The following is a 24567-nucleotide window of genomic DNA, read 5'->3' on the forward strand; positions in this document are numbered from 1 at the left end:
TTACGCAGAATTTCAACCATACACAAGTAAAGCACCATTCCCCCCAGCAGGCTCTCTTTTATCTTTGGTACTAGAAAGCCACATGGGGCCCTACTCAAACTGATGAAAGTTTATTAATGCAAATTTTCCTTTCTATAAGAAACAGTAATTTCGAGATGGAATTACCTAGGATTTTAAAGAAAGGATTTTTCTTTAAAGATCTTTTCTTTAAAGATCTTTCAGGATTTGATGTCCAATATACTTAGAATGATGCAATTTAAAAAATAAATAATGTGTTCCCAAACCAATCTGATGGCAGAGCTTTCTTCTTTTCTTTTCTTTTTGTTTTCTGTTTTTTTTCCTGGTACCGGGAATTGAACTCACGACCTTGCGCCTGTCAGGCAGGCACTGTGCCACTGAGCTAAATCCCCAGCCCCCTTTTTGTTTTTCTTAAAGAAAGAATTCCATGATTGTAATTATCTGTATCTCCTCCCCGTCACTGAGATCTGAAGTCTACTGGGCAGCACTATTATTGGATATTCTGCAACATTGTCAAGAGCCTGAATCATCATCTGTTCTTTGCAAGTGTGATTCACTGGTGGCAAATGTTTTCAGTAGTGGATTACTAAATAAAAAGGTGAATAATTTAAGCAGAAAAAAATCAACAGTAATTATTTGGTATGAGTGGAATGAGTCATCAAATTTCTAGTCCTAGGAAACGGCTCCTTTCTCTATGGTTGGGTACTAGCAACACCACCTCAACTGGAGTCACATATGAAAGGAGGCTTAAGACAACCGTAAGGCAAAAATACACTCATCTAGGAAGATCTTAGCTCAGTTCATTAAGGATGTGACTAATTGTTTGGTTTTGTCCCTTGTAAAACTTTTCAGAGAACTTTCCTATACATAATTTTACACATAATATTTTAACAGTCTGTTACTGATTTCTATCTTCCAATATCTCTAATAAGTATATTCATTCCTTAAAGAAATTTAGTAGAATGAAAAACTAATTGGAGTTAGCATTCCTTGTGCACAATATAAGCTAAAAACTCCACCGAGCATCCTCAAAACACCTTGCTCAATATTGAATTTCCTTTTCGAACAAAGGTGTGGATGACACACGAAGCAATGTTTGCAAGTATGTAGCCTAAAGTGTAGTTGATTCCATCTGTTAATACCAGGTACTAAACAGACCATATTCATCAGACACATGAGGAATATTTACAGCATTTATAGGGCAGTGTTATGTTAGAGGGTGTGAAATAGTATCAGCATGAAACATGTATGAGCAAGTGGACTGCTCTTCTGAGCAAGGTCTTCAGGAATTTCTCTAATGGGTGTGTGCTCATCCACAGTATTATGGTTGCTTTTATTTAGATGACAACCTTTATCCACTTCCAACTCAATTAACAAAGAGCAGAATTCTTTGTAAAGAAAGATATCCCAAGTTCAACTGCTTATTTGCCGACTGTCTATGCACCAAATCTCTAGCATACATACATTTGCTTTATGTTGAAAGACGTACTTCTGCAACTGTCATCTATGTATCTTTATGAGGACGGGCATTTGGAGGCTTTTGTAGAAACATGTTATTCAATGCTTTACTCCCTTGCCCAGAAAAACAGAAAAGAGAGAACCTACTCATCTTAAATACTAAACACATCATTAGGAAAACTGGAAAACGAAAAGAGGGTGGGCACATGCTGCCAGTTTCCTGGGTTTGACAACGTATTAACTGTCATTATGTGAGATGTCTTCACAGAGAAAAGTGGGTGATGGTAATTCTCTGTTCTATTTTTCTAATTCCTTGTGAGGGCATGATTACTTCAGAATATATTTCATAGTCTGTGACCTTTAAGCTTATACTACAATGTAGTTCAGAAAATAATAATGGTATTTCTTTCCTATCAAAGAGAAATACGATTTTACTGAATATAATAAAAAGGTCAAGTCACAGTTATGTGTTTTGGCTGTGCTACTTATAGGGGTGGGACACAGGCAAATAAGTTACTTAAATTGTAAGTCTGAGGTTTTTCATTTGTAAAATGGGGCTACTCACAATGTAACAGTCAGGAAGAAAGGGTTCCTCTCCCTTTAAATGTTAAGTAGCAAGGAGATACCAACAAGGTAAGCTAAGAAAATAATTGACCGGTATCATTCCATAGTAAGTGGCTTACTGTTACACAAATATTCTATGGTCAAGTAACACTCCTCAGTCTTACCCAGGGAAAATTAAGAACAGAGGCAACTGCAAAGGGGAGAGGAATCCCATCATGGAGGAGTTACGCACTAAAATGCAATATGCTCTTCTAACTTCTATGCATGTGCGAACTGGTGATTCCTGATACAGACATCACCCTAACTTCTCCTCCAGGCAAAAACATATTGACAGGCTTAGCATCAAAAGAAGTGCTTACTTACCAACTTCATCCTGAATCTCCTCCGCCACGGCAGGGACGTTGTAGAGCAGGGAGAGAGACTGGTTCATGCGCTCGTAGATCACACGGAGGTGCGTCATAACCTGCACCGGAGGAAGTCAACCGAGGTAAGCGCTCTCTAGCATAGGCATGGCTATTTTCCTCAACAAGAATTAGAAATAGAAACTTTCAAAATATTTAACTGAAAGGACATCCATATTATATATATATACATGTCAGACTGTTTAGTTGTTCTCTAATTTTCAGCTCAGCTTTAAGACATCTTTAAACTTAGCATTACCTATACTGTATATACTTGTACTGATTAATTTAAAAGACCACCTATGCCATGTTTGATTCCTCATACTGAGGCTTCCTAAATAGCCTCTGATATCCTAAATATATGCGTCTGTAAATTTTCTGACAGAGGAGAGCAATTCAATTTGGTTGTTTTGTGCTAAGTACAAATATTTTCAAATTTCAGATTTCCGGAGGGTCACCTTAGTTTTAAACTTTTGAGAGTCAGAGAGTACAGAGCATTTTTCTGGCTCACAAACATTGTGGTCGCAATGGAGTTTTGGATTGCCCACCACAGTTTAGCTGAGCCAATTATAGAGGTGTTATTTTCTTCATTTGTGGTGGTCAGTTTGAATGGTTCCTTGTACCAGTCGAGGTGGAACCAAGGTTTTTCTATTCCCTATTTTGTGTAACTCAGAAGATACCAAGCCATCTACTGCTCTAAAAGAACTTTGAGAATTTAACCAGGTATTAAAGAGCTCATGCCATGGAGATGCCACACTCATAGGGGTTTCCAGGAACACCTGAAGCTTCTGTCCGCACCCAAGAAGCAAGAACCCTAGGATGGCATGGCTAGAGGTGATTCCCACACTCAGCGCTCACCTGGGATCGGATCTGGGCAGCCTTCTTGGGATCCACCATGCGCACGTGTTCAAAATGCTTCAGTGTGTGCTGCCTGTCTTTCTGCTCAGCACGAACGTATTTCTTCAGCATGTTGAACACATGACGAGGCTGTAGGGAAAATAATGAGAGAGTTCTGTTACATCCACTGGGTTTCAATGAGCTCCTTCTCTTACTCTACCAAAATATTCAGGGGACAGTGTATGAGGCCATATTCTACATTCTACAGAAGTAATACGGCAGGAATAATAACATCACCAGTAATATAATGGTACAATAATAGAAACAAGAATAATAATAGGCAATTTAACTAAAACTCATTAGTAGGTGAAAGAAGAATTGATAAGCTCTAAGAAATATGTTTTTTTAGGAGAAAGGCCATTGCTAAATTGTAGTTATTTTACTTTGGAATTTAATTATGTTCTTGTTAAGCTATCAGATTTTCGTTCTTTGAGCAGCAATTAAGTTTCTTCTTAAGTGCTTGTAGTATTTTCTTTTTTTTTTGGTTTTTCTCTGGTACCGGGAACCGAACTCACGACCTTGCACTTGCCAGGCAGGCGCTTTTTGCCGCTGAGCTAAATCCCCAGCCCCCGCTTGTAGTATTTTCTAATTGGTTCTATTTTGTTCTTATTCTAGCTGCACATGAAAAAAATTCATCCCAATGGAAAAAAGGACAGAGGTCCCTTTGTTTTCAGCAATTCCACTGCTATTTGCACTCTATTGGGTGATTTTACAAAGATACACATTTCTTCTTCATTGACACAAAATAGTCACCTGCGAAAGTTCATGTCAGGAACAGAAGTGGGGCCATTTGTGTAGATCTAGTTACTAGTAGTTAATGTATCATGAGCATCTTGAAAACCAGCTGGATGGTCCAGAATTTGCTTCCAGAGATGGGGTGTATGTGTGTGTGTGTGTGTGTGTGTGGTTTACAAAGTTTTTATCGTGCTCTGCGTATTCTATGGGAAGAGTCTCTCTCCCTGTCTGTTAGCTTAGGGGTCAGCTCCCTGCCCTCCCAGGTAGAATTTGTGCCAGGACAATATGCGCACAAATCTCTATTACTGCATTCGTCACAGTACGTTGACTGGTTTGTGTTTCTGAGTTTGCCTCATGAGATCCACGAGCTCAAATGCAGTCTCCCTCTTTTCTGTTAGGAACCCAACCAGTGGTGCTTAGTCCAGGGATGACGCTCCACACCTGTTACGTGCCTGCCACAAACACCACAGTCTTATACTAGAGGAAGCAAGTGAAAACACAGAATGAAAATAAAAGAAACCTGCCCGCATCTACCTGAATGACCGCATTCTACTTTTTCTTAGAAGAAATATATTCCTCCATAATCCCATGGAAGACAGACATTACAGCTTGAACCATAGCTTCTGGCAGCGTATCATTACAATGTTCGTTTGTACTGTGACATGTGGTTGAATCCATGAATCAGAATAAACTTCCAAGTTTTAGAAGAAGAAAAGTAGTAAAAGAGATCATTGTGATAAGCTACAGCAACACAATATATATTTAAAGGATGACAGGGTTATGTAAGCTAATTTAGAATGTCAGAAATTAAAGGCCGACTACTACCTACTGTGAGGGATATTACATATACAAGAGTATGTGTACATACATACAGTATATTTATTGTACAACCTCGATGCTTGCTCATTATTAAGCACCAAGGCTTGAAAACACTCTTTGGGTACTAGTACTATTATATTTCCAAGGCCAGAGGCAGAAAGGGTGGTACTGACTGCACTTATCCTTGGTGCTTTTGCCTACCCTTGCTATTGCAGTTCACTGGCTTACTGTGTTTTCTTAGCTATGCTATTCCATTTCCCTCTCTTGAAAGGGATTTATTATATTGAAAAAAATGGATTTTTTTTCAGTTAAAAACATAAGGGCTGCTTGTCTTCATAACCTTTCTCTCTCCCTCCTGGGCAGCCACCTATGAATGTTTCTCTAAGGATTTTGTTCTGAAAGGATTGTTACCCACAAGCAAGTACACAGGGTACTATCGCCCCAGACGGCCTTGACATTACATGAAGGAAAATCTCAATGTAAAGAATGGGAAGAGGACGTTCTGTTGCCTAGCATCTGGTCTCCCTCTTTTTTTCCACTATCTCCATACCCCATACGTTCTCATTTGCTAATCATTAATGTTAAATTTCACTTGAAGATCAACATGAAAGTCTTCATTTTCCTATTGGTGAAATTCAGACAGTAATATCTTTCAAAGTGAGAGTACTGGAGAATTAAAAATGTTCTGTGTTGTTACCCAACAGAATGCTTTATTTGCTGCAGACACTCGATACACACTTATTTCTTCTCCTGAGTCCTTGCCTCCAATGCCTACCCCTCTGCCCCTAAGCAGCAACAGTTCAGCATCCATTGGCTTTTAGTGTGTGAAGTGTTTTATGAAAGGTAACCCATCCCAGCCCTACCACAGGGGGAGAATTTCCCTTTGCACCTTACAGGTGAGGCACAGGGAGCGATAAAGCTGAGCTTATGGAGGTTACATGCTGGCCCAGTAACACAGTGGGTCAGTGTCGGCCACAGGGCTTCTTCTCTTGATCACTACGAGATCCTGCCTGCCAAGGGGAACTAACATGGACCACGCTAAAGACAGTTCTTCAAAGTAACTGTTACGACTTGACAAAGACATAACTCAATAGTTAGGAATCACTGTGTTCTACGAGTCTGTAGTTCTTCCAGGCTCAGATACAGTCGTCATCCCTTATCCAAGGAGGATTTATTTCAAGAACTCCCGTGGATGCCTGAAACCTCAAAGAGTACTAGACCCCATGTAGATGATGATTTTTCCTCTACATAACTAGCTATGATAAAATTAAATCTATAAATCAGTCACAGGAAGAGATTCACAATAGCTAATAATAAAACAGCAATAATATATTGTAATAAAAGTTAACACAAATAGTCTATTTCTGGAATTTTCCATTTAATATTTTCAGGTCATAGTTGACTGAGGTAACAAATCATGAGAAAAGAAAACCATTCATAAAGGAGGATTATAGTAATATCCTTTTGGGGCACATGGACATTAGCTCTTAGTTGTGCAGAAGTGTCAGATTTAGCTTGTTCCATCTCTTATTTGCTGTCCTCGTGTTTTGGTACTTCTCTATTCTCAGCTAAGTCTTCCAAGCAGAGAAGGGAAGTAGCAAGATCCAAAAGTCCTCTGTCAACCTGATTGGAAGATTACTGGAGAATGACTTAAGGCATTAGTTAAAAGACAGGCCGGGCACGGCGTCTGTAATCTCAGCACTCAAGGCTGAGGCAGGAGGATCATTGTGAGTTTCAGGCCAGCCTGAACTACCTAAAGAGACCCTGTCTCAAAAAGACCAAAAAAAAAAAAAAAAAAAGAGATAGGGTTTCATGACACTCACAGATTTTAGTACTGAATTCATCTTTAAATTCATCCTTATCTTCTACTACGATGGGTAATTAAATGGCACTTGTTTCCCACTGCTTATCTCATTTAACACTGCCATTTCTTTATGCTTCAGAAACATATCTAACAATGTATTCTTAACTTACCCTGAAAATCCTGTGTTTGATAATGAAACAGCAGCACGCTGGGCTGTGGGGATTCCCCAGGCGTCAGCTCCTGCACGGATAATAAACCCTGAGGCCCAGAATAAGCTCTGCTCTCATCACCGTGCATGAGCTCAGATACACACCGTGTGTGCAAGTACATATACATAAGCATTTTCTTCCTATTTTCTGCTTGATAATAAGCAAAGTCTGGGGACATCAGGTAATTCAGAAGGCTTTAGGATAGCCCTCAATAAATGAACTGCATGATTCTGCTTGGGTGCTCTAAGCACGTAAGCACATTTTCTATGAATCATGCTTAGAAATGAAAAGGAAGAATTGGATTAGCGCCTATGTCAGAGCGTTGGCAGATAAATCAAACCAAATAAAATGGTGGCCGTGCCCACACCTAAAAAACATTATTTTTTAGTGAACATTATTTTTAGTGAAGAAAGAAAAATAGACAAATCTTCCCTGCATTTTAAAATTTTCATTTACTTGAAGTTGAAAATAAAAAGCACTCGCTTTTGGTGTATGATTCATACATATTTCATTAAAAAAAATTGCCCTCACAATTTTTAGCCCAGAGAATTCCTCAAGGCTGAAAACTAGTTATTTCTAGAGCCATATTATGCTTTCATAGTAATAGGGAATCTTGATTATCTGGGGAGGTTTATTTTATTATGTTAGAACAAAGATGAATTTCCTAAATTTTAATTAAAAGGCAGAGACATTCGTACAAGGATGGCAGGGAAAAAAAAAAACCCTTAGATCTCTATAAAAATATATGATCTTTCTAAAGGATATAGAAATAATTCTCTTAAAATAACTGCTATTAAATGTGAGAGTATTGCCATATCATTCAGATTTAAAATTAGATTATACATCTGATTAGAAGAACAAACAGAATTTGGTGGCTCCTGAGAAGAATATTGATAAAAAGAGCTTAAGAAACACTTTTTAACCTTTAGATATATAAATTTAATTGCCCTTAAGTCTTTAAATTGTCTATAACTGGCAATAATTTTCCTGGCAAATCCCTCTTGTTTCATAGTGAAAATATTCTGTGCATTAATCCTACAGTCTCATGACATGGGCATCAGAGAGCTAATCTAAAACTCACAGTGAGGAACAAAGAAAATGGAAGGTCTGCCCTGGGGGACTAATTATATCCAAACCTTTTTATTGCCACTATTGTTTTTGAAGGAGTGTTTGCCTCATAATTACATTATACCTGTTAGCCACTGATGTGGCACTTTTCTGTTTGCACTAAATTCACCTTGGAATCACACTGCCCTTTAAAAAAATCATTCAAAAAGAAATTTCTTTACGAACTAATAGCAGGCATTGCTGAAATGGATTGGATATCTAAAGCAGAGCAAAAGGGAAAATAATTAACCTGATAATAGAGACGGTCCACTTCTTGAGACATGAACTATTTTCCTATTTGGGAAGAAAAATGTCACACATTTCTACCTCCTGCTACAGATCTCGATGCTAATAAATATTTGTTAATTAAACGAAACAATGACCTAAAGCTAAATGAAATTTCAGAAGTGGTTTCAGGTGTGTAGAATATTTTCTGTGTACCTTACTCAGGACAATAAGCATATCTTTGATTAGAAGGTCAGCATTCCCAATTTTCATGAAATTACAAACCACTTAATCCATTTATCTGTCCAGCATGCCAGGGATCTTTAAGAAGTTAAGTAGGACTCCTCCCAGAAAATAACTAATGGACTCCATTATCCAAACTATATCCAAACTATTTCCAACAAAAAGATTCATCTCACTAATTCCAAAAGATAATCATTTATTGTTTTATGTTTTAATATCATGTTGATGCTAGCCATTTTGGAGGAAATGTCATGGCATTTTATTATAAAGGTAATTTTTAGAATTCTATACTTCTGAGGTGTATTATCTTTTCCATTTGGTTCTTTTAAGTAATTTTCTCAAATCTGGTCTCCCTGGGACATGGAATGGGTGACATACATTTGACTGGCTGGTGATGGGTAGGACCAGTCAGTGGCAGTCACACCTCAATGTGTAGCTTTCTATTCGATAGTTCACCTGGGAAGCATATTAAAACCTCACTATTCAGTCCTACTGTTCCACTCTGCAGCTTTATGTTTGATCTAGAAATCCTGCATCTTATCATAATAGACATTTGTGCCTTAGACCATTTCCTGATGGGAGTGAGTGAACTGTCAAGAGCTTTTTAACAGCCCTGGGCATAATTCTGCCAAGAAAGAAGTAAATGACTCATTTTATGAGGAGCACCCTAATCTTTCCAGGTCACAGGGGAACACTAAATTGTACCCTAGTGGTTTCCAAAACTATGGCTGGAAGTTAATTATTCACCAATGAAAAAAATAAAAAAGAATTCTCTCCTGCTTTTAGAGATAGGTTCAAGGTCACAATTTTCAGTTTTACACTTCAAATTTCAAGGAACTATGAATATATAAACTATAAAATCTCTGTATGCAGGCTTAAAGGCCACTTTAAGAGAGGTGAAACTCCCTCTGCTTGAGATAATCTCAGTTAAGTATATTTTACATCTTTGGTTCTTAAAATTTCAAATGCATTCTCGTTATTGCAAGAAAAGTCTGGAAAAGCTTAAAAACCAAACCAAAAAACACATACATAAAACAACTGGGAAAGCTTCCATGGGAACCTTTTGGATCACATCATCTTTTGTTTTGTAAAGCTGGGAGATGAGTGCAAGCCCATCACAAAATTTACAAAACAGTTTTTCTTCAGAAAAGCACACAAATGACTTCAGTTTAAAATGATTATCACAGGGCAAAGAACTCTATGGTGTGTTGAACACAGAAGTTTGGACAAAGTGACACAGAGAATGGTAGCAGATTTTCACACCCATTATGCCTTGTGTCTAGATGTCCCCCCAAAGCCCTATGAAGTCATAGTTGGGGCTTTTTAGGGGTGGCTGGATCTTGAGTATGTGATGCTGGGGTTAAGGCTGTGTGATTACTAAATCAGTCCACTAATTGGTTTGGCGTAATTGTGAGTGTGAACAATGGGAAGGCCCACTCTAGGGTTGAGTTCTAACTGCCCTAAGGGCATGTATCCTGGATATAATATAAGGGACAGAAAGAGGCTAATGTTGTCACCTATCGCTGGTTGCTTCTGGACTAATTCACCGCCTTGTTGATTTCTGCCCACCATGAACTGTTTCTCCTCTGCCATGCCACCCTGCCTTGGAGCCAGCCAATACAGACTGAAATCTCTACAAACTATGCCAAATAAACCATTCCTCCTTTAACTTTGGGTGTTGGGTATTTTGTGTCAGCAATGAGAAAAGTAACTAAGACAATGCCCACTCCTATTCAAAGTGTTTCTTACTTTCAATAACATGGATGCATTAGGAGAGGATTATACCGGATAATGAACCATTATCACTGTATTCATACGCCAATGCAAAACCATACATGCACCAAGGAGTTACCCTGCCTTCCCCCTTCCAGGATATCCAGTTTACTGTTTGACTCTGACTTTGTGCTTTAACAGAACTCAGAAGCAGTCAGGAGAATGCAAAGTCATCCATTCCTGGTTTCATCTCTCACAAGAACGCAGATGACTTCCCAATCAGAACAGTCACCAAACACCCCACATGTTCCACCCCAACCATCTTTCTCCTCTTAAGTGGAAACACATCTTCCTACTGCACAGTTTTGTCTCAACCTTCATGAATCCTTCTGTTCTTTTTTTTTTTTTTAAATGGCTGACAAAAGCTGGATAAATGTTAATTGCAAAAAAGTAGAAAAATTAATCCCCATTTGTAGATGGAAGAGGAAGAATCCCTTAAGTCACTTGTTTCTTGTTACAGGTCACAGAGATGGCAAACCTGGGAATTAAGTATGAGTAGCCACACAATAATGTAAAATAGAAATATGAGAAAATGATGAAGAAACAAAAGTAGAGAGTGAGTGGTTTTAATCCTCTGTTATATACAAGAGAACTTTGGTCAAAACTGGTATGTTTTGTAATGCTTTTCTAGGATATTCTGAAAATCTCATTTCAGTCATAAAGACCACAGCTACAAATTAGTACAGACAGCAAACAGAACTAAAATTTAGCATCTGACCTAACTCTGATTCATGTTTTGGAAACAGCATGCAGTGGAGACAGGGCAGACCAGTGCTCTTCTGACCCAGTGCACACAAGGACCAGAGATTATTTGGACTTCAGTGTCTGCAAGTGTTGTTTATTCAAGTAGTGAAACATATTGAAGCTCTTAGCATTGAACAGCGTTATTAAAGCAACCCAGAAGGCAAAGACCACAGAGTTGAGGAAGAAATCATAAACAAAAGATGTTTTAAAGCTAATCCAGGACTTTGGAAAGGTTTCTCAAATGGTCTGATCAACAAACTGACATATTCTTGACTTTTGCAGAGAGATGAACAGCAATCTGCTTTCATTTTGCAATTTATGCTAGGACTTGGGCATTTTCACTTCCTACATCCTCTGGCTTTTTTTGTTTGTTTGTTTTTCTTTTTGTTTTGTATTTTTGAGGCAGGGTCTCGCTATGCAGTTCAGGCTGGCCTTGAGCTCACTTTGTAGCTCAGGCTGGCCTCAAACTTGCAACAATCCTCCTGCCTCAGCCTCCTAAGTGCTGGGATTACAGGCGTGCACCACCATGCCCGGCTTCTAACTGGTTCATATATTCAAGGATTAACACATTTATATTTCTTTTAATTGTATCCTCTCTTCATCCTATAGCGAGTTACTAGGAATTCCAAGGGTTTTTATTTATTTAAGAATGTTTACATAAAGAAACTCAGAGTAAATCTTCTTAAAGATCAAATATAAAGCAGTATCTTTAAGTTTCATACAATGAACAAAACCCCTGAAACTGATGTGAAGTGTGTGTGTGTGTGTGTCCATACGTGTATAGCACGTAAGTGTGCAAGTGGAGAATCTCTTGCTCCCATCCGTTCTCTAAGGCCAAGATTGGTAACACTAGGCTGGTAAATAAGCACCAGGCCTTTAAATAATATGTTACACATTTGTCAAAAACAACCTAAATAGCCGTATCTTCATAATAGGTTTCCATCTTCAGGGAAGAAATAAAAGTGGATATTACTGTGAATGTTCGTGTGTACATGCTATAAAGAAGCACAGCACCCCGGTGCTAGTTTTGACAGCATCCAATGACCTATTTCCACTTCCAAGTCAGTGGCTGAGGTTTCAAGCTTTCCAACATACCTTTTAATTTTCCTATCTGACTGAAGTAAAAGCAGAAAACATGAGTGTCTGTGGTTGTAGTCTTCCCATTAGTCTTAAGTAATATTTATCTCTTAAGCTTGGTAAACATTTAAAGCAAGGAAAACAGGCGATACTGAGGACTTTACTGAAATAGCATGCACATCATTCAGTAGAGACTATAGGATTTGGTTTGAAAAATGCCAGTTCTCCTAGTACTTGTTACTGGGTTTGTCCTAAAAAGCTCTCAAGTTAATGAGCCCCTCTGGACTAACTAATTTGCACAAATCTGAACTAAACACAAATGAAAGGTGAATAAATAAATACATAAGGTACAAAATAATTAGTTACATTTCTAAATGATGATTTTTAACCTAGCAGTCTTTAAATTTTGAGGTACTGACAAAACTTTGATTTTATTAAAAACTTGCTGGTAGAGTAACTTAAACATCATAATGCTCATCATTCAACATATTAAGAACTCAGAAAGTATCTTTTAACTTGTCATGTGTTATGCTGAGGTGTAGATGTCCTGTTTGCCTTACAGATATGTGCTCTATAAATATATTCTATAAAATGCTTGGCATCTCTTTTGTGAATAGAAGTGATTAAGCAGAAAATGATGGGCTATACCAAATAGAAAAGTTACCAATATCATGAAAAATAAAATAGCCAAGGTTAGCAACTCAATTGGTTTTTTTTTTTGATTTAGCAAACTTACATTTACGCTAACATCTATATTGGCTAAAGACTTATTTAGTTGGAATCAAAATGGCATACCAGCTAGAAACTGATTAGATGGAACTTTGGAATGCCATTTATTTATATGTTTTATATGTGGAATGAGTGATTAAACTCCATAGGGCTTTCTTGTCTTATAGTATCTTTCCCTCTTCAAGGGGAGGTCAATTTCACTGATTTAAAGTAAGGACAAACTTTCCTTTAGACATTTATACAAAGTCCCACTTCAGGAACAAATAATGATGTTACCTGCATACCACTGCGTGTGCCACAAACATCCATAAATTGCTGTCTTTTTATCTCCAGTGATCACTGTTTCTTATTAAACATTCATTCACTTGCTGCTAAAATTAGCACTGAACTAAATCTTAACTTGATAGATAAATATAGAACCTCATAATAATAAAATTCTATGAAAGAATTCTATGAGGAAGCTTGCAAGACTCTCAGGAAGACCTAACATTTGGCTGACCTGGTCAGAAATGAGAAAATACAGGGAGCAGGTGCTATAGAAACTTTGGTATTTTGCTCCATTACATTTTAAGAGTATGAGTGTGAATCAGCAGATAAAATTATGAAATAAATTTTAGTATGGATAAGATGGCTACAATCATGAGACACTGGAAAAATCAAAACAATGCAGGAGCCAAACAAAACAGATATTCGTGTAAATTCTTCCTAATTCTCAGAAAATGCTTAGTAGTAATTGAAGTCAGGATAATAATTATGGTACTATGTAACAGGAGCTCTAAACCAAGTTACATACATAAAAATACTAAAAATTTCAGAATTTCAATGAAAAGTTTATTATTTCTCTTTCATCTCTAAAACACCGTAATTGTTATGAATTAGGGGCTGCTAAGCTTTTGTAGACCAAGACCCACAACAGTATTTTTTTGGTAGGGGGTTTGACTTAGCTGTACAGGATCCAACATTAAGTCTAATTGGTTTTCAGGCTACAGAGAATGCTGAACATTCAGGAAATATTCATTTACGATGGAGAAGTAGGACTCTGCCCGTTATGGGAGAGGAGACTCAGAGAGTATTTAGTTCTTATTTCATAAAACTGGGTAGGCTTCATTTTGAGCCCCAACAAAGTTAGAAGCAGGAGGCACATAACTGTAGAGGACTGGTTAATAAATGATGATAATCTGGCTTTACACTTTATTTAGGTTTGCTAGCTTGAGGACCTCCAAAAGTGACAGAGGTTCACCATGAAGGATACAGCTTTGGGAGGAATTTAACTTTTCTGGGAGGAAAAAAAAAGCATTATGTCCTGATTTTTTAAGGAAAATTTTTAAATAAGTCAAGAAAACAGCTTAAGGAAAATAATTCTTTAGAATAGTCATCAGCCTTCAACAGAGTTAGGGTTATGCAAAGATATGCTGAGTTCTATTTTTTTTAACTCCTGGAGAAAAGTAAAAATTCTATTATTATAAGATTTGAAAAAATATACATGATTCTAAATATGAGTTAAATGGTGTATTTTTAGATTGAGGCATGGAGTGTATCGGCGTCCAGCACATAATTAAAAAGGAAAGATGGAACGTAAAGTACATATAGACACAGGGACCTACAACATAAGACTCACAGCAGAAAAAAAAACATTGAAGTTACAGAAAAATATTACTGCATGACATTGTCAACGTTGGACTTAAAAACTGTGATAAAAATACATACTATAGGGGCTGGGGATTTAGCTCAGCGGCACAGTGCCTGCCTGGCAAGCATGAGGTCATGAGTTTAATTCCTGGCACTGGAAACGAAACAGAACAAAACAAAAAAATACATACTATATTAAATAAATTTGGAGTTTTAAAGAGAATGGATACCATCTGTATTGTTTCAAAATCTAAGTTTGAAATGTCTAGGAATGCATGGTAGAATTTGGTAAGGGTTAAGAGGATAAGTACTTTTAAGAGTGGTAACATCTATAGAATCTGTAAACAAACACTTAATTCTTCACACAGACTCATCAATATATTCAAATAATATTTACTGAAATTTTTTCTATTTTCCAGACACTGTTAAATACAAAGGAATCTCCAAAATGTTTCTTTATGGCTCCAATTACAAGATGCGACTTTCCTCAGACAACTGCTGACAAGCTCTTGATTATGTCTTTCAAGAGCAATGTATAAAAATCCTCAAGAGAGATTTAGAATTTTCTTGTACCTTCCAAAGTGCAGAGCTAAGTGTAATGCCATTACACTTACAGTGTATGTTACCATTTAAATAAACACTCAGAGATAGAAATTTAACAAAATGATAGATCATGCCTTAAGATTCCAGGCCCATGACTACCCAGTCCTTTTTAATTTTTTATTACAAAGGAGACATTTATGCTTGCTGAGGTAATAGGAATAATAGGAATCCTTGGATCAATCGACAATAACCTGTCTTTTTGATAGCAAATCAGTTCTTCCTAGTCCAGTTTTAAAACTTTTTCCAAATAAATATACTGTCTGATTTCTATGATGTAGTCAAAAGGCCCACAACAAGCACCATTATGATCATCCAGAATCACCCTTTTTGACGAATCATGAACGTCTGGCAACCCTCTCCTTGCCCCTACCTTTCCAGTAATGGCCCATAAGACTGAACTGAAAGATTCTGAATTGCATCTGTTAAAGGGTCCATTCATCCTCATCTTATTTTGGGTCCTATCAATGATCACTAAGCAAAGCTCTCACTGCAGAGACTGGACTTTCAGCTGGACCACTCCACAGTGTGTTTGCTATTAAGGCTACGGTCTCAACACCCACCACCCTGCTCTGTTCTGGCAAGTGAAACCCACCACTTCTCCCCGCAAGCATGTTCTTCAGAGAAAGAAAAGAACCAAAGAACTTTTTATGTGCAAAGAAACATGAACAGAATTTTATTGAATATGCCTAGGGAGGACAAAGAATTTTTCTAATAGGAAATGAAAATGCTAATGTGGACGTTCTGTTCAAAAGTGCTTTGTTCAGAGAGGAAATATGGGCTAGTGAGAAGGCTCTGCAGTGGGTAACTGATTCACAGCGCTCCTCTGTCCTCTGCTAGTGGTGTCAGCCTGAACCAGCCACTTCATCTCCCAAGACCACAGTGATGTCATTGGTACCACAGGGTCAGTAATGTCTCGCTACCAGGAGGAATGCCAAGAGCTCTTTTATGGCTCCTCATGGCTTTCTGCAGTATAACTTTACATACAAATAAAAACCAAAGTCAGCACAAGCGGGTGGCAATTTGCTTTAGTTACACGATGTACACACAGAATTCCACTTCTAGCCAAGACCCAGTAAGAGGAACCAGATTGGAACAGTCAGTTTCTGCAAAGTATCAGACCTCAAGACAGGGAGGGAAAGGAGTCCTGAAAAAAGGGAAACAAAGAAGGCAAGGACCTCTAATTGCTCGAGCTCACTGGTCTGGGAGATTTCCAGGATGAGGCCCAAAGCAGGAAACCACTGCAGAGCCTGGAGGGTGCCAGGAGTTGAGGATTCCAGGGGGACCCAAGAGGCCAGATTCACTGTACAGAGAACTGGTGGAGGAGAGCTGCTGTGAAGGAGAACCAGCAGATCTGCAGAGTGAACCCCAGAGTTGTAGAACAGTGATGATCCGTGTGTGCACGTGGAAGAAACTGAGCTGGGGAAGAAAAATCACCTCAGAATATTGGTGGTGACACTGCCTAGAGTTCTCACAGGGATCGGAAGAGGACTGTTCCTATCAGGCAGATGAGGACACTCAACATCACGTAGATTACTCAAGTGGGTCCTGACTCACTGAAGGGGAAAAATTAAGTACACTATAGGCAGAAAACTGCTCTGATCACCTAATACATCTTTTAAAAAAATCAAAAAATCCCAAATCCAAATGGATCAAACTCATACCAGGTAATTTAACTACATCTCAGAACAAAGCCTGAGAATATTTATAGGTACACAAAACCAGATAGCATTCAACAAGGTAAAGTTCACAATATCTGCCATTCAACAAAAAACTTACAAGGCATGAAAGGATGCAGGAAAATATCATCTATAATGGAGAAAATCAATCAAGACGGAGCCAAAGTTGACAAAGATGTCTGAGGTAGTACAGGAGGGCATTCAAGTTTTGAAACGTTCCGTAAGTTAAAAAGTTAACGTGCAGAATATATTGGGGGAGTGGGGAGAAAGCCCAAATTCAGTTTTTTAGATATGAAAGCTAAACTACATGAGATAATGAGAGGAAAGTTAGCCAGGTGACATTAAGGATGGAACCACAGCATGACACAGTATAATTAAATTGCTCAAAACTAGTGCAAAAAATCCTAAAAGCAGCCAGGGGCCAGGGATATAGCTCAGCAGCTGCCTGGAAAGCACAAGGTCCTCAGTTGGATTCCTGGTTTCCAAAAAAGAAAAGCAGTTAGAAAAAAAGGAGAGAATCTCAAAATCAGTAAGGCATGTTACTTTCAGAGACCTAAAGACAACTATTACCAGCTTTCCTGTTGGATGTAACACAAATAAGAAGCCAACGGAGCACCACCCTTAAAATAGTGGGAAGAAAAAAAAACCCTGTACCTAGAATTCCATACCCAGGAAAAATTGAAATTATGATAATTTTCACATGAAGAAATTTTAAAATTTTATCATCAACCAACATGTACTGTAAGACATTTTAAAGGAAGTCCTTTGGATAGGAGGAAAATACCAGGTGTGGCTGTACAAAGAATTAAAAAGCCCAGAAATGACAACTATATAGGTAAACACACAAACTATTACTTCTTATTTAGGACAAGATAACTGATAGCTTGAAAAATAACAATGTAGTATGGAAAAAATATGACAACAGCATTTCAGGGAGAGCAAGGGGAAATGGAAGTCAGCCTTCTCTATCTGTGGACTTAACTAACTTCAAATTAAAAATATTCAGAAAAAAATTGTGCCTGTACTGGAAATGTACAGACTTTATCTCTTGTCATTGTACTCTACATAATACAGTTTACATAGCAGTTGTATTACATTAGGCATTATGAATAATTGGGAGATGCTGTAAGGGAAGATATGCACAGCGTGTATGCAAATGCTATGCCATTTTATACAAAGGACTTGGACAGTGTAGATTTGGGTATTTGAAACAGTCCTAGAACCAACGTCACACAGCTATTGAAAGTCAGTTGTGCATTGCTGTAAGGTTCTCATTACAAATAAGATTCTATTTGTGAAGTAGTATACCAACTGAATTGAAAAGTTAAAAATATTTTCTATAAACTCTAATGCAACCATTGAAGTAACAAAATAGTTATAAGCCTACAAAGGAGAATAGAATCATAAAAATCCAGCTGGTCCAAAAACAGAGGAATGAAAGAATAGATCAGATATATAAAAAAAGAAATACCATGATGACAAATTTAGGAATGAATACACCACTAACTTCCTTAAATGTACAGTTTTCCCAATTAAAAGATGGGGCCCAAATATATATGCTGCCTCTAAGAAATGCACTTCAAATATAAACACAAATAAGTTAAATAAAAATACAAGGTTGAAAAATGCACTATGCTAACATTAATTAACCCTACATATTTACACGCCTAAAAATAGAGGTTTAAAGTAGTACTCAAAGCAAAAACTGGTAGTACAGAAAAAATGGACCAACCCACAACTACTGCTGCTGAAGATTTCATACCCCTCATGCTGTGTGTTATGGTTGAAACATTGTGTCAACTTGGGGAGTCTAGAGGTTTGGCTAAGTGACTCAGCAGGAAGCCAGGGTGCTTACTTTGTATACATCCTGAGCCTTTGGAAGAGGAGGGCATGGAGATTATGTGACAGCTACAAGCCCCTTAGGTGGGGGTAGCCTGTTTACAAAGTAAGGCAGGGAAAGAAGCTGCTTGCCATCATTCCTCCAGTTTGCTCTGGCTGTTTGCTGTTCGGCTGCCATTGCCCCCTTTGCTCTTGTTGCTTTGCTACCTTCTGCCTCGGAGCCAGCCAAGTATGGACTGAAACCTCCACAAACTGTAAGCTAAATAAACCTTTCCTTCCTTCATTTTGGGCGTTGGGTATTTTGTCTCAGCAACGAGAGAAAAGTAACCAAGACACTGTGATGGGCAGAAAATAGAGTATTGCTCAAAACATGCCTTTTATTGAAAGACAGTCCTACCACCAAGTGCCGGTGAAGAACACTATGCCCGCAGCACTTGGGAAGCCTTCTCGGGCAAGGACCGCTGAGAACCACAAGTACGATCTTCACTGCTCACATCATGCCTGGCTCGGGCTTCCCCCCGCAGACTACAGCCACTGCTCTGAGCCAGAAATTCGAGTTCTACTTCCCACAGGTGCACTGACAATTACAACTCAGCCAAGTCTCCCTCTTTCTTGACCTCAATTTTATCACTTACATAATGAAAGAGCTGGGCTAAGTTACTGGAAACCTAATATTCAGTGTGATGGGGTGACAGGGTGGAGCCTGAGGACATGATCAGGTCAGGAGCTCAGAGCCCTCAAGATTGGGGTCAGTGCCCTTATGAAACATGCACCGAAGAGCTCCCTTGTCCCTCGTACCACATGAAGACACAATGAGAGGACTACAATAAAATCGTCCAAGAGGCAGGCAGCGGGACCTCCTCCGACACAGGTGCCTTGGTCTGTACTCAGCTCCGGAGTGGTGAGAAATGAGTTCCTGTTGCTCAGATGCCACCCACTCTAGTGTTCCGGTAGAGCAGCCTGAAAGGACCGAGGCATCCTGCAGCTTCTGTGTTTCAGACTTTACATCACCAGTTGTTACCATTTCAGGTTCAATTGAGTCAGCTCATGTGCTGTGAGCTCCTGGGGAGCCTGAAGGAGCGCTCTAAGGAGAAGTGTAAGCAACTAAATGTAGGTGAAGGAGAACAGATGGCTGGTCTGGAACTTGTGATCCTTCTGCATCAGCCTCTCTCGGTGCTGTGACATGAAGGGGCCTTGGGCAGGGGGTTGGGCAGGGACAGTAAGAATGGGAAGATGTGAGGGGGAAGCAAAGGGGATGACGATGCACTATACACCAGTTCTCCATGATGAAAGTATTTATTCTGTATCACAAACATACACTAATAAAAGCGGTACTCATGGCTCTGTGACCCTATGACCTTCAAGATGGAAAGGACAGAAGTCACTCCTGTAGATAAGGTGCTCATGGCCTTTCTCCTACTTTCTTGGCCTCCAGTCCCCTGCATCCCACCCACTGAACAATGACCCGCAGCGAGGTCCCCGTGAGACCTACCCGGGGAGGCACGGCCTGCAGGGCGGTGATGTAGTTCTCCAGGGCCAGGCGGCGGCGGTCGTTGAGCATGGCTTCCACTCTGGCCATGTGTGTCTCCACCAGCTGCTGCCTCTCGTTCGCTGCTTCCTGCTCCAGAGATTCCACTTTCTCCTGGAAATGCTGCCACCACAAACACACACCCATGTAGGAACGTGTAGGACCATGCAACCAATCCAAGACTTTTAAAAGGGATATTATAACACCGTATTTATCTTCAAATGATTAAAACCATTCTGAAGATTGCACAGTCATCCCCACATTCTACTGATTTTACACATTGTATAGGTTACTTCCCTTTCCTATACTCCCTCCCTCTGATCAAACCTAATATCTCACTGAAAATCACTACCGCCTTAACACTGATTTCACTGAAGATAATGTCACATAAATTTATTGGCGCTCTTACGCTACATATTTAGAAGAACTTTCCTGGTACTTAAAGTACTTTCAGCAAATAACCATGATAATCTGTTTATGTAAGGTAATTTGGAGGCTGGTTTCAGTCCAAAATTCAAATTCTCACGTAATTTCCCCCAGAGGGAGTAGCAGCAGAGAACTAGGGCAACTAAAAAGATGTATTATTAATAAAAAGTAGACTGCAAGTAATGATTTGAGTATTACAGCAATTAATTATACCTTGAAATAACTGGGAGCAAATAGGAGGCAGGGTTTAAGCAACTCAAATGCTACACAGAGGCTGAGCACATCCAACTCTGCCGGACTATGAACATCATACATCAGGTTCCAGCAGCTGCTGGTCGATCTGGGCCCTCCCCGGACAGGTTGCGGCCCCATCCTGTCCTGCTCGGGAGGGTGTGAGTCTGACTTTACCTGGATCACAGCCTTCTTATCAGCCTTGGGCAAATTCTTGGCTTGACGTTCTGCCTCTTCCCACTCCCTCATGACCTACATGAATGACAAAACAAACTGAAAAGTCATCACCGCCTCTTTCAAATACGGGTTGCGCTGAATGGATTCTAGTTTGTTTTCTATTTGTATCATTTTAAGTATTTTTTCAAATCACATACACATTCCTATGTGAACAACATTTGACCTCTTGCGAGTCTAAATAATTTCTCATAGCAGTCTACTGAACATAAATGTCCACATTACAGGCATGTAGCCTTTTGAAGCCTGGTTGATTTTTTTTTAATTTCTTGAGAAATGGCCAGAAGTCAACTCACTTGATTTGAGCAAATACCAGGGGTATACTTCCTGAGCAAGCTCTTTCCTTAGTAAGTTAAACACAAGCCTTTCATGAAGGCAAGTTAAAACATTTCAACTGAGTATTTTTAGTATGGGAGAAAATAGCATACATAACACTTGTATATGTGTATATGTGTCATAAATATAATGTACCCAAAAATGCAGAATGGGGGAAAGAGAGAAGGACTTTTATTGTTTGAAATCCTAAGAGCCAGCCCTTGCAGAACCAATGAGCAGTTAGGGCCCTCTGCTTACCAACTTCAGTCACGAATACCAAGGATTACTCTAAATCCCTCTAGAAAGTCGAAGACAATGTACATTATGACATTCTGAATATAGCAAAAAACAGCACTGATTCACTAACCAAGTGAATCTTATTTTAAGGATAATAAAAGAAAATAAAAACAATCTGGAATTTCAAAACAAGATGATAGGAAATTAACAATGGTTATATATTGCACATTGTTATCTTCAAAATAGTTGCTCAGAGTACCAGATATTGGCATGCAAGATTGATCAAACAATATAAACACTCACTGTTCCTTTCCATGAACTAACAGAAATTAGTAGTACAATTACCTTAGCTGTCTTGTGTATATATTTATATATACAGAGAGATTCTTATTTTAAGAAAAGTAAAGCTTTCTGCTCTTGGCCCGCACATCCACCTGGATGAATGCAGAGTAAATGTCCTCAGCTGTGCACCCTGCTGAACAAAAATACTAGTTTCTCACAACCCATGGCTGTCTTTTCCTTTTCAACTGTACCACCAGGTCTCCCATGGAGTTCAAGGGCAATACCTTCCTGAGCTAGGTATAGTGAAGAAAGAAAAATCACGTAAGCAAAGCACTGGCCTATTGCCAGATATGTACCTGTACTGCAAAATCTGCATCCTTTCAAAGTACGAGAAAATGCATTTCTGTACTGTAAGAGCCTCTTATTTATTCCCAAGGAGTGCTCCCTTCTGCAGCACATATAATAAAATTTTCCTAAGGAATTGTTTCTTGTGATATCCTTCAAAATCACAAAGGAAAAGAGGTTTAAAGAAGTTCTTGGGGAGAACTTCTATGAGGTAATACCATATCCACTCACCATCTGTGCTTCTACTTAGGTAATATTATTGTTTGTTAGCATTCAATCTTTGCAAAATTCATTACACTAGTTATAAGACATAGAAGACACAAGGCCCTTGTTGCTTTCATGAAGTTTAGTGAGAAATAAAAGAGAATGAATTTTCATTATATAAACAGCAAATTAATAGTAATCTCAAGGTTTACAGTAAAATTGGGACCAAGGCCAGCATGACAGGAGGCCGAGGCAGGAGGATTATAAATTTTGAGCCCCACTTGGGTAACTTAGAAGTTTAAAGAGTCTCTGCTTTAAAATAAAACATAAACAGGGGATGGGATTGTAGCTAAGTGGGAAGGCCCTAAATTTAACCCCCACTACTGCGGGCGGGAGGCGGGGGGAGGGCGGCATGACACAAAGGAAGGGAGGGTGGGGTGTGAAATGCCCCAGAAACACAATAAGCAAGAACACAATGCACATGCAAAAATGGACACATTGTCCCGGTTACTTTGGTGTTTCCATGAGTTAATAGAAGGCATCTGTGAACCAGATGATACCGAAGTCTTCTTTTTTTTTTTTTTTTTACAAATATGATAACCTTGCACTAAAAATTTCAATTTCCTGTATTGAGATGGCCACAGTGACCATACTCTACCAGGAATTTCTCAGGCAAGGAGTCTTACAGAAGCCAAATTTTTTACTGGAATGTAAAAAATAAAATAAAATGATTCCCTACAGCACCGTTACACATCTACATATTAACTTGCACATTCAGAACCTGGACTTTGAGCCTTGATTTGGGCATGCATGGAATAATTGAGATCTTTTTAGCTAGCGTACTGAAAATATGCATTATGACAGAAAACTCAAATTTTGATTTTGCAGAACAATTCAATAATATCCTACACTGCCACAAATTAAAAAAAATTAACTCTTAAACCGTCACCCTAGAACTTACTAGAAAGGGATACGGACTGTAGGGTGAACACTTCCCTTTGATCAATGGCTCCCACTTGGTACAGTAATAGATAATGTTTACTGCTGAACCTGGAGTAAGTGTTTCAACAACCTGACTAATTTAAACTCACTGCTCACACTAGACTATGAGATTAGGCACGGCCATCCCTATTGCATGGACAAGATTAAGGAATAAATTCTGAAGGTCATATAAGTAACAAATGAAGAAGAAAGGATAATAAACCAACCACCCTACCGCTCACTCTGCCATCTTAAAAGGGGAAATCTTCCAGGTGAGCTAAGTTTATCTACACAGTACTTAGTGATAGCAGAAGGGCTGCCCTTGAGATGCTGTCATCTTCAAAATAAAAAACTTGGAGTCAGGTCAATTTTCAACCTGAAGGACTTCATTTCAAGGCCACATTGAAACTATTAACTGTGTAAATAATAAAAGCACTTTTACATTGTTCCGCTGCTTCTTTATACCTGCTAAGGGCTGCTCATAGCATATAGAAACAAAAGATTTATAGTTTTAATCATCATCACCAGCGCCACCTAAATACCCCTCAAATCCTCTGTATTTATAAGGAAATAAGTAAGAAAAAGTGTAACAAACACGAATTAAAAAAGTAAAATTTTTAAAACATGAAATTCTCAGGATCTGGACCTTGGAGCTACTCGGTATATTGGTATAAAGCAATTTTCCACTGCATGCACAAAGGTATCAATTTCCTCTGGCTTTATTGGTCTTCAAAGACTTGGCTGTTTCATGCGGAGAAAAATGATCACTACTAAGTAGAGATTTAAGAGGAAGGCAAGTTCAAAGTCAAAAAGTCCCCAGAATTCAGCACCACAGATTATGAAAATAAATGCTGAGCTCTGGCCTCCCACATTCCTGTGACCAATTTAATGGTAGTAGACTGCATTTTCTTTAGCATAACATCTGTTAAGTCATCTCTGCTATATGTGATGAGTAGAAAATGAAGAAAATCTATCAAAAACTATAAAGACTGGGTCAGGGTTAAACAGATAATGTGCTAAAATTAAAGTTTCTATTTCCATAGAGATCTATCATCTTTGAAATGAACACAGTACTTGTCTTAACAGGAACCCAGTAATCCAGATTTACCACAGAAAAAGCCACTGGTTACAGAAAATTTCTTTCCAAACAATGACTAGATAGGTCCAAGAATGAGATGCAAGCTTAGTAAGACTTACATAACATCTAGAGACTAAAAGAAAGTCATAATCCAGC

The 24567-nt window shown here is 38.6% G+C and overlaps 1 protein-coding gene across 6 annotated transcripts in view; it reads right to left on the bottom strand.

Moving 5' to 3' along the window:
* The window catches only part of App (amyloid beta (A4) precursor protein), a 248324-nt gene that overhangs the window by 53385 nt on the left and 170372 nt on the right, over nt 1–24567 (bottom strand). For all 6 annotated transcript variants that reach the window (XM_005375598.2, XM_005375597.2, XM_005375595.2 and 3 more), the window contains 4 exons: nt 20913–20987; nt 20043–20201; nt 3300–3428; nt 2404–2503 (listed from right to left, as the gene is read on the bottom strand). In XM_005375598.2, coding sequence (XP_005375655.1) covers nt 2404–2503; nt 3300–3428; nt 20043–20201; nt 20913–20987 — 463 coding nt within the window. The remainder of the gene's footprint in view (nt 1–2403; nt 2504–3299; nt 3429–20042; nt 20202–20912; nt 20988–24567) is intronic.

This window comes from Chinchilla lanigera, unplaced genomic scaffold (genome assembly GCF_000276665.1).
Source record: "Chinchilla lanigera isolate Chin_1 unplaced genomic scaffold, ChiLan1.0 scaffold00006, whole genome shotgun sequence".
Lineage (NCBI taxonomy): Eukaryota > Metazoa > Chordata > Mammalia > Rodentia > Chinchillidae > Chinchilla > Chinchilla lanigera.